This window comes from Protopterus annectens, chromosome 7.part1, assembly GCF_019279795.1.
Source record: "Protopterus annectens isolate FY-2018-M chromosome 7.part1, PAN1.0, whole genome shotgun sequence".
Classification (NCBI taxonomy): domain Eukaryota; kingdom Metazoa; phylum Chordata; order Ceratodontiformes; family Protopteridae; genus Protopterus; species Protopterus annectens.
In genome coordinates this window covers 531422544-531436587 of record NC_056740.1, presented here as the reverse complement: position 1 = coordinate 531436587, position 14044 = coordinate 531422544, and the positions used below count along the sequence as shown (strand labels likewise).

The following is a 14044-nucleotide window of genomic DNA, read 5'->3' as shown; positions in this document are numbered from 1 at the left end:
ATGGTAAGTGTACACAACTGTACTATGTTCTTCATGTTTCACTGTTGCAGTCATTACATTTGGGTAGATTCCCAAAGCTATGGTTGGGAGAAGGAGTTTAGATAGCATTAGGGCCAGCTATAAGGCCCTGCAAGACTGCAGTGGCAAAGCCAGCTCTGGATTTAGAGAAAATTGGCAAATAATAATGCTTGGTGGAAGTATGTACATAACTCCAGGTAGCAGCTTCTAGGATGTCCCTGGTAAGGACGCCTCTGAGAAAGGCTGTAGAGGTAGATGCAGCCCTGATGGAGTGAGATCTGATCCCCTGGGGGATAGGTTTTCCATGGTGCTTATAGCAGAAATTAATGCAATGGCTTATCCATTTGGAAATGGTTTGCTTTGAAATAGCCTTCCCCTCTGCCCCTACGGCAAATGCTACCAGCAGTTGTTCAGATTTCCTTTGAGGTTTAGTCCTGTCCAAGTAGAATCTAAGTCGTCTGTGCACATCTAAGGAAAGCAGTATCCATTCCCCTTTATTCTGTGGATTGGGAAAGAAGGTTGGCAAATGAATGGACTGATTAAGAGCCACATTGGATACCATCTTGGGCATGAAGGATGGATTGGTTCTGAGGGACACCCTGTCCGCATGAAAGATGATGAAAGGCTCCACTGCCATAAGGGCCTGTAATTCATATACCCTTCTAGCTGAAGTGATTGCTAAAAGGAAAGCTGTTTTCCAAAAAATAAATTTTAAGTCTGCAGTAGCAGCTGGCTCGAAAGGAGGTAGAGTGAGTTTCTCCAAGACAAAGTTAAGATCCTAGGCTGGGGTTGGAGCTCTCCTGGGTGGTCTCAAATTTTTGGCCCCTCTGAGGAACTGCTTGAGCATTGGATGAGAGAAGAGGGGAGGTTCTGTGTTATAATGAGCTGAAATGGCTGAGGAGTGGATTTTAATGGAGGAAAAAGACAGGCCCTTGTGAAGCATCTCAGTTAAGTACTGTAAAATCTGAGGTAAATTGGGCACTGCTGTGCTCATCCTTTGAGACTGGTTCCAGGCACAGAATCTTTTCCATTTTTCAGCATAAGAATTTCTAGTACTAGGCCTCCTTGCCTCTAAGATGATATCCATCACAGGTTTCCTGAGGGATGGTAAAGGAGAGATTAAGTAATTAGCCAGGCTGCAAGGTTCAGTGTTGGAAGCTGAGGGTGCAGAATCTGGTTCTCCTGCTGAGACAGCAGGGAAGGAGTCTGAGGCAGGTGCCATGGAGATAACCGTAACACACTGCGCAGGAGGGGGTACCAGTGTTGGTGCGGCCAGTCTGGAGCAATCAAAATCATCCTTGGTTTGTCCTGTTTGATTTTTAGTAGTACTTTGGAGAGCAGAGGCAGAGTGGGGAAGGCATAGACTGATAGGTTTTCCATCTGAAGGACAGAGCATCCACTTTCCAGGCTTTTTTTATGGGGAGTCCTTGTGCAAAATTTGTCCAATTGGTAGTTCTGGGGAGAGACAAACAGGTCTATATCTGGGCTCCCCCATTTGCTTGTCAACATGTTGAAAATCCTTGGTTCCAGTTTCCACTTGTGTGGGTCCATGAGGTTTCTGCTTAGTCCGTCTGCCAATGTATTTAATTTTCCTGGCAGGAATTGAGCTTGTAGGTGCACTTGGTAGCTCAAGGCTTTGTTCCACAATGCCATGGCTAGTCTACAGAGGGGGTAAGAATGTGTACCCCCTGCTTGTTTATGTACCACATAACAGTGGTGTTGTCCGTCTTTACCATTAGTTGTCCTGGAAGAATGTGGTCCTTGAAGGCTGTCAGAGCATTCTGTACAGCTAACATTTCTTTTGGTTGATATGCAGATGCATTTGACTTGGGTTCCATTTGCCATGAATGCACTTCCCTGCCACGTGAGCCCCCCCATGCATAGTCTGATGCATCTGTTGTTAGGGTATGGGAGACAGGGGGTGGTTTGAAAGGTAGTCCCTTGTTTTGGTGGCAGGCCTCTGCCAACCAAAGGAACTCTAGGCGTAGGCAAGGTATGATAGGAATCATTGTTTCTAGGTCTTGAGAATGTTGACACCATAGGCTTTTTAGATACCACTGTTGTTTCCTCATATGCAGTCTTGCATATGGAATTAGTAGAATGCAGGAGGCCATGAACCCCAAGGCTTGCAGTGTTTGCCTTACAGATAGCAGGGTTTTTGTGGCTACTACTTTGTTTGAAGTAGGTTGTCAAATGAATTTGCTTTTCTGGCGTGAGGTAAGCCATCTGGGAAGTTGTATTCAAGCTTGCTCCCAGGAATATAATTTGTTGACAGGGTACCAGGTGTGATTTCATTTAATTTATGGTGTACCCCAGACAAGTTACAACCCTTTTTACAAAGGCCAGATGATTCAAAAGTATGTCCTGGCTTTCTGCCTGAATTAGACAATCGTCCAGGTATGGGTATATTTGAATTTTTCTTTGCCTGCAAAATGCAATAACTGGAGATAGGCACTTTGTGAATACCCTGGGTGCAGCAGATAAGCCAAAGGGCAGTGCAGAGAACTGATAGTGCGTGTAGCCTGCTTTGAAGCGTAGATATCTTCTGCAAGATTCCCTGATTGGGATGTGCTGGTATGCTTCTTTTAAATCTAGTGTTGCCAACTAGGCATCTTTGCCTAGCATAGGAAGTAATTGGTGAAGAGTCAGCATCTTGAATTTTGGAATCTCCAAAAAGGTGATTAGAGTAGACAGGTCCAGGATAGGATGCCATGAATTGTCTTTTTTGGGTACCAGGAAAAGTCTTGAGTAGAAACCTTGTCCCTTTTCCTCTTCTGATACCAGCTGAATAGCCCCCATGCTTAAGAGAGAAAGAACGTATTTTTGGGCCTCTGCCCACTGATTGGGGGGTAGGTCCGGCCACCCACTTGGTGTTGGCAACGTGTGGAAGTGAAATCTGTATCCCTGGGACACTACTTAAAACGCATTTGTCCTGCGTAATGAGTTCCCAATTCTTTGCATGAAGAGCAATCTTTCCCCCCAAAGGGGCAGTCAGTTGATAAGTGCTTGGAAATTTTAAAAGGAAGTCATTGAGACAGTTTACCATAGGGGGGAGTCTTATTATTCCCAGACATGGAAGTGGAGGCCCCCCACTACTTAGTTTTGTGAGTCCCCTGGGACTGAAACCTGGGGTTTTTGCTGTGTCTGGGTTTGGCTTGAGAAGACCTGGAAGGGTCTGGAAAGGACCAATTCTTAGAGGGTCAGTGCCTACTAAATCTAGGAGGCTGAACCTGTAAAAAATCAGTTTGTATAGATTTAGCTTCATCTTCCATCTTTTTAAGAACTTCCTCAGCCTTGTTGCCAAACAGGCAGTCCTGATTTAAAGGAGCATCCAACAATTTAGCTTTAACATGATCAGGCAAAGATTGCTCCTTATGTCAAGCATGCCTTCTGAGCACAGACCCAGTAACAGCAGCCTTGCAAGAGGCCTCTAATGAATCAAAACCACATTGCAAAGCATGTTTTCCAACTTGTTCGGCAGAATGCACTAAATCCTGTAATTCTTTATTTTCCACACAGTCAGGAATCAACATTATTTTCTGTTTAAGCAGTCCAATAACATGTTGCTGATGTTTTAACATATGGAACTGGCAGTTTAAAGCCCTAATGGCCAAGGCTGCAAAAGTGTAAACCTTCTTACCCCATCTATCCAGTGCCCTGGAGTCTCTATTAGAAGGGGTAGAATTTTTAGCAGAAGAAGCCTTAATGCCCTTGGGCCCCTGTGAAACAGTCTCTGGATCTGCAATAGGATTTTTGAAAATGAACTTGTGGGACTCAGGGACTCTGTAGTATCTGTCAGGTTTTCTGGGAGCAGGAGGCAGGGAATCAGGGGTCAAACTAGATTCCGAGAAAGCATCATCAACAATGTCTAGTACAGGAGGAATAGCTAAAGGCCTATGCTGAGGTAGGAGAAGGAAATCCCTAAGTCTCTTTTTTGAATCAGAACAATCCTGGCTTTCCCAGTGGAAATGCTCCCTTAGAGTATGTAAGGTTTCTCCAAAAGAAAAATCCTCCGGAGGGGAAGCAGATGGAATAGAGTCCTCTGCATCAGAATCCTCATAAGGACAAATCCAGATCATTAGAAGAGTCAGAAAAAACAGAATCCTGATCAGAAGATTCATAATCAACCTCAGTCCTAGGCCTCTTAGAGGCTGGGGGGGGGGGTGGCTACCGCTGATTAGAGTTATTAGATCTTTAGCCATTCTTGTCATTTGTTTTTTAGGCATAGAGGCCTGAGCATTTGGCCTGGGTGTCGATTTTTTAGACGTGGATCGAGATTTAGGCCTAAGTAATGAAGGAGGCGTTGATTTAACATGCAAGTCCGTAGGTCTGAATACACCCTCAGAAGCCAGTGCCTGCACAGCGGCTCCGGACGAATCTAAGGTAGAGACATCTGTGGGTTCCATAGCTGAAGCATCTCATGGCATACCGGACTCCGAATGGGTCTCAGTAGAGGCCTGCGAATCAAAAGTAGCGGGTATCAGGGGCTGCAAAAGCGCCTCACTGAGTACCGGCGAACTGGCTTTGGAGAAGCGTAGTCGGCAGTTTTGGACCTCGGCGGCCTGTCTCTGTCTTTATCTTTGCGTTTTTTCAGAATCCCGGTAGTCGGATGGTTAACCAACGACATTTCTGGATAATTAAACCAAGTACCGAAATATTTAGAGGCAAAAATATATCGACGATGGATAGTGCGCTGATTAAATAAAGCACAAAACCGACAGCAAGGTATGTCGTCGTCAGGGCCTATGCAAGGAATACAGTACGAATGAAAATCTTTATGAGGTATTTGCTTTCCTCAAGTAATGCAATTATTAACTTTTACTGACATTGGCAAGGAGCAAGACAAAGTTTCCCCAATGGGGTACTTAGCTTTATTTGAAGACTTCGGTTCTGAAACTCGAAAAAGAAAATTTCATGAGTCGGCCGACCGGCACTTGTGAATTGCTTCTGCTTCAGGCACCGCACGGCAAGAAAGACTGATGTAATGGCATCGGCTGCATGTTTTATACCCCTGATGACCTGACGTCATGGAAGAAGGGACAGCAACCGACGCAGAACCCAAGACTTTATTAATCAGGCTGACTGAGGGCAACCTGCAAGCAGATAACCCAAATGTAATGACTGCAACAGTGAGACATGAAGATCATCAATATAATAACTGCTATAAATGAAAAATTGTGCTGTGATGTAATTTATATAGATTTAACTTCAGCATTTGACAGGGTCATACACAAAACACTGATCAATAAATCAGTTCAGCTAGGTATTGATGTACTCTTGACAAGATGGATAGCTGCATGGCTTACAAATAGGACATGGCAAGTATCATACACTAATGGGACAGGTAAAATCCTTGGTTACAGTCAGGGTGTCTCACATGCCTCTGTCCTAGGCCCTTACTTGTTTAAATTGTATCTTTCAAACCTAACTTTTTCATCTGAAGTGTTCTACAGTTTATATGCAGTTAACCTGAAATTGGGTAAACTGATTACATGTGTTACAGATAAGGCATTTCTGCAAAAATAACTCAACTGAATTGACCATTTGGGCACAGGAGAACAATATGCTGATAAATATATCAAAAACTAAGCATATGAGATTTGGGAGACATAAATTGAAAGGTGAATATTTAATACAGCACACAGTGATCGAAACTGTAGACTCATTTAATGACTTTGATAGATTCAGCTATGAGTTTTTCGAATCATGTTAACCAATTGGTTAATGATAGCTATAGAACTACAGGTTGTATAAAAAGATTTATAAAGTCTAGGAAATCAAAAATAATGAAGTCATTGTTTGTTCGTTACATTAGACCCAAACTTAAGTATGGAGTAACAATATGGAAACCCTATAAGAAAACAAGCATGAGTAAACTGGAAAGAGTACAGTGGAAATATAGCAACGGCATCCATGGATGTGAAAATTTAAGTTACTATGAAAGACTAAAATATCTGAACTTGTACAGTGTCTCTTACAGATACCTAAGAGAAGATGTTATTCAGGTATTATACGGCATTTAGAAACAGCTACCTCTGGGAATGTTTGGGGTTATTAATAAGTACTAGAGAATCATCAGACAACTTATGTAGAAGACTCTATAGGAATGAGAAGTGTACTAACTGGTTCTCTGATAGAGTGGCTGATGCATGGAACACATTACCTAATTATATTAAGGCAAGTACTAGTTTAGATATTTTTAAGAACAGCCTGGACACTTATTATGGGAACAAGTGTTTTGGTATATTGGCAAGCTAAAAGGGCATTAATGCCCTTGCTTAAAATATTTGTATGTATGTATTAATTAACACTATTAGTATCATTATTACTATTCAAAGCGAGGCTACCTTCAGGATTTCCTAGACAATTCTAGAATTTTCTACAATTTTCTACATTTCTAAATGTCTCTCCATTTTTATCTGTTGATTATATTGTTTAACTATAAGTTCATACTTAAGCAAGCTGTTTTACAGTGATGATTAAGTTCTGAAAAAAATCTTACTACAGTATAGAATTAAAAAAAACCTCCACTAACCTGTTTTTGTTCTAATAAAAAATCCTTAAACCCAATTTTGGAGCTAGCAGTTTTTGTTTTTAGTTGTTACTTTGTGCACTCTAATAGCAGTTGGTATATGACATAACCAGCATTCTTTGCACTAAATATTTTTAGTTTACGAAAAAAACAGATATGTCTACCTTCCAGAACCACTGGATTACTGGATGGGCTGCATGATATCCGTTCTTGTATTTGGTATTTTCTCTCCAGTCATTCACGTCCACATCTCCAAGCCCACACATCAACAGCTAAAATGAACAGAAAATGAAGTAAAGAAGCTGAACACATTCCCTACAAAAACACAATGCATTAGTAGTAATTATTAATTTTACATTACCTCTAGTTCATGTTCATCAAATATCTTAATAAGATCTGGAGGTATCAGTTCATAAAAGCCCTAAAAATAATAACAACAGTGCATTACATGGCTTATAAAAACATGCATCACATGAAAAACTACTCGTATACCATCAATACAACTATTTTATATGCGAACTGGTAAAGAAAAATATGAGTCATTTAGTAGGTGCATGTTTTAAATTTACTTTGTGAATCTGCTGAGTTATACGTTTCTTATTTGATTTTTCCTACCCAGTCCTGCCACAACCATTAAGCTCACCCAAATGACTTGTTTTCCTATTCCAGCTGCATCTGTTATTAGCAAGAATCAAAGGGAAATAATACTGTTGCATGGTGTTGTATAAATTCTTCACTCATCAATGCCTCAGCTGCGGGATGCACTATATAAATGAAGCATGCAGTTTTAGCCTAACTGGCACTTCTGCTTCCACACACACTCCACCAGAGCTACGTTGTAAAGTGCTGCTTGGTAGGTCATGTAGCTGGCCTTAATACTTTACCCTATCTCCAAGATGCCTCTAAATCACAATAATGCAACAGACCAGAAGATAATTCCTTCTTACAAGATGGGCAAGCTGATTTCAGCTCCTCACTCTCACTTTTATCAGCTGCCACAGTGACCAAATCCACCAGGTGGCCCCAGGTCACTGTGGTCGCATTCAAGACTCCATCCATCTGCACTGCAGAGCTAGCTCTCAAATGTTTATACTAAATAACCATTCCTTCACAGTCACAAGACACCAGACTTGACACTGGCAATGGTAGCCCTCCCACATGTATGCACTAAATTAACTTGAAACCCAAACCATCTCAAAGACAAAAAGAATGTTAAAAACTTTTCCAAATGTCACATCTTACTGGGGACCCCAATACCCTTGATTTACCCACACAAATAAGGTCACTTCTTGCACACCTGCATATATATCATCCTTTCTTGTTAAATCAGATTATAAATCCCAGACCTTTTCCATTAAAACTGGTGGTATTAAATCAGATTATAAATCACAGACCTTTTCCATTAAAACTGGTGGTATGTGCCTTGCAAATACCTTTGTGTACAGGAACCTCTCAAAAGCAGTTAGTCCTCATTTAGCCGATGACCTAAATATATTCTGATGCACTCCTTCATCAGTGAATGCCATTGTTGAAGTTGATGCCTATGCCTTTGACTTCTACTCACACTTAAATAGTTGTAATGATAAGGCAGTCCTCATCTACACCAAATATAATGAGAAATTTAAAATCAATACCCTGTGGCAGAATACCCATATAAGTAAATTCTAGAACAACAGAAAGAAATAACTTAATGCTTATGAGGTCTCATTCTACATTTCTAAAGACCACACTTAAGAAAACTAGCAAAAGAGTTTAAGGAAGCTGTTAAGAAGCTAAAAGCGGAGTATGAACTTAATATAGACACTAAAACCAAAGCCAAACTGCAAATCGTTCTTTAGCTATGTCAGGAAGTTAAGTAACATTCAACAAAGTTCAGTTAGTCAACAATAATACTGCCCACTCTGACCTTTTTCCTATTTCCAGTCCTATTTCTCTCTTCAGTATTCAAGGTATATTTATTTTTCATTACTCTAGACAACCTTTTCTGCTTTTTTCTGTCTCACTCATACACATCTCTGACACACTTCTACAACTTCTATTCACTCCAACTTTTCATTCTTTAATCTCAGTCTTTTATTCCCTCTTTAACTCTCTTTCCATTCCTTTATATATGGAAAAAGTAAGATTATATACTCACTTGTCTTCAATAAACTTCTTGTTAAATAATTTTCTCTCAGTTAAGTTACAGCTACCTCAATTCATATGTATGCAAACTGTTTTACTCTTTTGTCTACAGTGATACTACAATTGCTAAAAGTTTGATATACTGTTTAAAAAAATCTTTATTATGGATTTCTTAAGTTTTACTTTGCCATTTTCTAGGCAGGTTTTCTCCCTGGGGCTACCACTAAAAATGTGCTTTCCATCCAGTCAGATTTTCCCTGTAAACAAATGCAATTAAACAGATAAATAATATCTTACAACAAATTTAGTGCAAATTTTACCCCACCAACAGTTACAGTTATTCCACAAATTCTGCAGTCTCAAACACCCCTTTAATTACTATGCAACAACTCCTCTCAGATCTGTTAAAACCCAGGAACACCTATTCCACAGACCCTAGTTTGCCTGATTAATAGTATCAAATATAGTCTATCTGAGCCCTTACTTAACAAGTTTAATATAAGCCTCTCCACATGTTTCTTGGAAATATTTGCATAACTATGTTTCTATACACTAAGCAGACTTCAAATAATTTTTCCTCAGACAGGAAGTGTTGGAGGTGTGATGGGTAAAAAGGACAGCTTTTCTGGTACTGTAATGAGCTGGCAGATTTTAAAAATTCCTTACAGAATACTCTGTAAGATGTATAACTATAGAAATAATTCTCTTGAGCTGGGGGACATGATATCCATTGCCTTAACACAGTAAAGTCTTTTCAAATAGGTTCATTGGATGGTACTCAGCTATCGGCCCTAGGGCCTATACAAGCCTAGCCATAGCAATTCCTTGGCTATTTCTTTCCACAATATTTTATTCTATTGGCTACCAAAAAGGCAGTTACTAGAATACAGAAATCAGACTCAAAACCAACTGCATTTGAAGTACTGAACATTGTAAAAGAGATGAAATAACTGGAAGAGGTTTCTTTAGAAAAGGGTAGGAGAAAATTACACAGGAATAAATGGAATTGTTTGGAACAATACTGGAAGAATAATGTTCAGGAGGAAGAGTGAGGATTAAGGGAAGGCAGGAACTGTGCAATTTATACAATGTTGGACTAAATGACGGTTGGTATAAAGAAATACAACATATGTATATAGTATATAATGTGTGTAAATGGAAAAATGTTTATATGATTTGTTTTCTTTTCTATTAATGTTTGTGTGCCTATGTCTTAAGTGATATTTTAATAAAGTTGTTAAAAAGAAGAACGGGTCTCTCCTAAAATATAAATAATTTAATAAGAATGGTAAATCAATCTGATGTAATATTCTTTAAAAGACACATAATGTTTTGACTTTAACTATATAAAAATTTGTCTTAATAGCTAAGCAATTTGTTACTTGGATTCCTGGACCTCTGCAATGATAAACCTCAATCAATTGGTAATTGCTCACGGTTCTAAGAAATTATTTTTGTTTATTGCATTTTTGCACATACCTTTCTTAATATTAGCCACTATTACTCAAGAGAATACTCTCCAAAAGAGCATGTCTACTTATTTTCTGTAACTCTGTTTTTCTCTTCCTTCATGACATCTGCACCTACGTCTCCAAATGTTCTCTTTTTTTTAATTTTTAACTCCCTTACGGCTTCTACTTAACTTTTTTTTTTACATCACTCAGTTTTTTTGTGATTTTTTTTAAATGTCATGGGGTCTAGCAAAATCTAGGGTCTTGTCTAGCTTCACTTTTATATGCCAGTGATAGTTATGTAGCACAGGCATGGTAAGGAAGCTATCAACAATGTATATATATTTCTTAACAGCAGTGAGTTCACAATTTCTGTCTAGTGAACTCAGCCTTTTATAATACAACTGCATGGCTTCCATCATCTTTCTGTCTTGCACTTTTGAACTTATGCATTTCATATTCTACATTTTGTACTGGGATCATAGTGGCTGGTTAGCATGTCTATAACATCTTGGAACCTGTTATTTGTTTCTGTTACGGTCAAATGTGTATCATATACCTACTCTCCTGCCTTGTGTAAAAATAAAGCAGTTAGTCTATCATTTCTTGATATGTGTAATGCTTCTGCATGCTTTTGAAATCCAGTTATTTGTGTCTTCTAATGTGAAGTTCTTTCTTGCATACCATATTCTGACAGGACAGGCATATCTGTATATATGTTTTCACCTGCTATGTGCTTAAACATTAAACTTTTCTTGTTTTCTGCTACTATAGTCTATGCCTTTGTTCTTGTGCTCCCAACCTCAGTGTTGTCTTTTCTCGCTCGCTCTCTCTCTCTCTATATATATATATATACATACATACACACACACACACATATATATATATATATATATATATATATATATATATATATATATATATATATATATATATATATGTGTGTATATATCTATATATATATATATATATATATATATATATATACATATATATGGATCACCTTCATTTCGTTGACAGTTCATTTCACCGACACTCAACTCAGCAGGCCCAATTCACGACACTCATTTCGTCGAAAATGATATATGGTCTATTCCCCACTGTACAGCGACCCTGGAGTTAGAATATATTGTAAGGGGGGGTGTGGGGGGGTGAAGCCCCCCACATACTGGGATTCTATAATGGTTTATTGGTAATAGTTATTCATTGCACTTGTAAGAATGCACCTGTATACTGTAAAACATTTATGATATGTGGGGGGCTTCGCCCCCCCCCCACACCCCATTACTATATATTCCAACTCCAGGGTCGCTCTACAATGGGGAACAGCCCATATCTAATTTTCGACGAAATGAGTGTCGGTGAAATGTGTCAGTGAATTGGGCCTGCTGACTTGGTTGTCAGTGAAATGAACTGTCGACGAAATTAAGGTGACCCATATATATATATATATATATATATATATATATGTATATATATATATATATATATATATATATATATATATATATATATATATATATATATATATATATATATATATATTTTTTTTTTTATTTTACATTTGTTGACCGGGCTCTTCTAACTGGATACATGTCCATTTTCAGTAGAGGCCCGAGGAGATAAGCTCCGTGCAAAACAAAAATAACAAAAACATTTAAATTTACAATAACATTACAGGTTGACAGAATTGTACGAGAGGTATGAATACCTCACATTGCAAAATGCAGGTACAATGCAAAATGCTGGTAGAATATATACTATACCCTGGGGAGATAAGCTCAGAGGATAAAAAAAGAAATAAAAACATTTATATTTACAATGAACATTACAGGTTAACACAGAAATTATTAAAGAGGGCAGAATACTTCACAGTACAAAAGGAAGTTACAATGCAAATTACAAAGAGTGCAGAATACTTTGCAGTGCAACAAGCATGTACAGTGCAAATTACAGGTAAAATACAGAATATAACAAAAAAGGAAGCTTATTATATAACTATATTAATAAAGAGTTATCACGCTATAAGTCAGTTCAGAGGATGAAAAAAAGGTTAGGGATAGGAAATGGTATTGTGGTTAATAAGGAAATTAGAACTTGTTATTGAAAAGTAAAGGGCAGGCAGTGCTAGTTTGAATAGAAAGATGATTTGTTAGGTTTAGTGCAGGGGCATACTCAGTGTGTTCTCAGGAAAAGTTTCAGTCTGTTTTTGAAAAGTGATGTAGAGGAAACTGAGGAAAGTTCACTGGGGAGAAGGTTCCAGGATTTTCCAACAGTATTAGTGAAAAGAGAATCCCCAGCCCTGTTATTAGATTTAGAGATATTTACAAGAAGTTTATGTGATGTGCGCAAGGATTTCAGATTATTATAAGGGATGATGATGGTAGATAGTATAGGAGTACTGGAAGGTTGGTAAAGAGTCTTATGGGCGATGGTTAGTTGGTGGAATTTAAGCAGATTCTGAAATTCTAGCCATCCTAGCTGCTTAAGATTGTAACAGTGATGGGTTCTAAATGGGTTGCCTGTAGCAAATCTGGCAATGTTATTGTAGGAGATTTGCAGTTTGGTGAGGTTATTTTTAGTTAGATTAGTATATATGGGTGAGGCATAGAGGAGTATAGAGATTAGATGAGTGTGAACAATAGTTGTTCTGGCTGTTGGTGAAAGGAAGGGTTTGACCCTGTAGAGAGAGCCAATTTTTTTATTAACGGTTTTTATAGTGCTGTTGATATGGATGTCAAAGTTCAGAGTGTTGTCTATGGTGATACCAAGTAGTTTGGTAGTTGGGTCAGGTGATATAAGAGTACCATTAGTGGATGTAACTGAGAAATCTATTGGGAAGGACTTATGAGTAGGATTAAACAGGAGGAGTTTAGTTTTTGGGGGGTTCAAGAGGAGGCAATGTTGTGTAAACCACTGTTCTACTGTATTAAATACCTTTTGGGTATGGGAGTGAAGTTTGGAATGGGATGTGGCTGTGCATATAAGTGTGGAATTGTTGCATATTTAATGCATGCAGCTTGGGGGATTGCTAGATGAAGGTCATTAATAAAAATGGAGAAAAGAAGGGGTCCTAATATGGACAATTGAGGGACGCCAATGTTAACTGGCAGGTGGGTAGATAGAATGTTGTGCCAAAGCACTGCCTCTTGTCTGTTTTATAAATAGGATTCAAACCATTTTATAGTGAGTGCATTTAGTGACAGGGATTTGAGGATATTTATAAGTATTTCATGATTAACCATATCAAATGCCTTGGACAGATCGATAAATAGTGCGGAGGGAAAGCATATTGGAGTTACAGTTTTTGTTAATACAGTCAGTAAAGGAAAGGAGGGCAGTAGTAGTGCTGTGGGAAGGTCTGAAACCATGTTGACAGCTGGAAGGTAAGTTATTTTGGATTAGGTGGTCTAGCAATTGCTTATGGATGCATTTTTCCATTAGTTTTGCTAAAGGTGAGAGTAGGGCTATGGGATGGTAGATGGAGAATTCAGTAGAGTTTCCCCCTTTATGAAGGGGAATAATATAGGAGACTTTTCAGATGCTAGGGATTTGTCCTTCACTAATGGTTCTAATCAGAATGGAAATGGGACAGGCGACGGATTTGGCTGATTTCTGTAGATATTCAGCAGGTATTTGTTCTGCTGAAGGAGAGCAAGGTTTTAGTTTTTGGATATGGGTGAGAATATATGTTGTAGGGATTGGTTGAAAGAGAAATGGAGGGGGTGGGGTTGTGTTAGAGGTAGGTAAAGTAAAGTTATTAGGTGATAGCTGACTGGCAAGTGTTTGAATGGCATCAGTGAAAAAGGTATTGAAGGCATTGGCAGTATGCTTGCGATTCTCTTGGTCTGTGCCTTGTGGGTTAGGTGTAATGGATTGACTTGGGTGTAGTAGTTGGTTAATACTTGCCCAGAATTTT

The 14044-nt window shown here is 38.7% G+C and overlaps 1 protein-coding gene across 1 annotated transcript in view; it reads right to left on the bottom strand.

Moving 5' to 3' along the window:
* Nucleotides 1–14044, bottom strand: part of NEDD4 (NEDD4 E3 ubiquitin protein ligase) — a 1779469-nt gene that overhangs the window by 187099 nt on the left and 1578326 nt on the right. Inside the window, exons 21-22 of the mRNA XM_044078965.1 lie at nucleotides 6912–6971; nucleotides 6715–6822 (exon numbers count right to left, since the gene is read on the bottom strand). Of these exons, the coding sequence (XP_043934900.1) occupies nucleotides 6715–6822; nucleotides 6912–6971 (168 nt within the window). The remainder of the gene's footprint in view (nucleotides 1–6714; nucleotides 6823–6911; nucleotides 6972–14044) is intronic.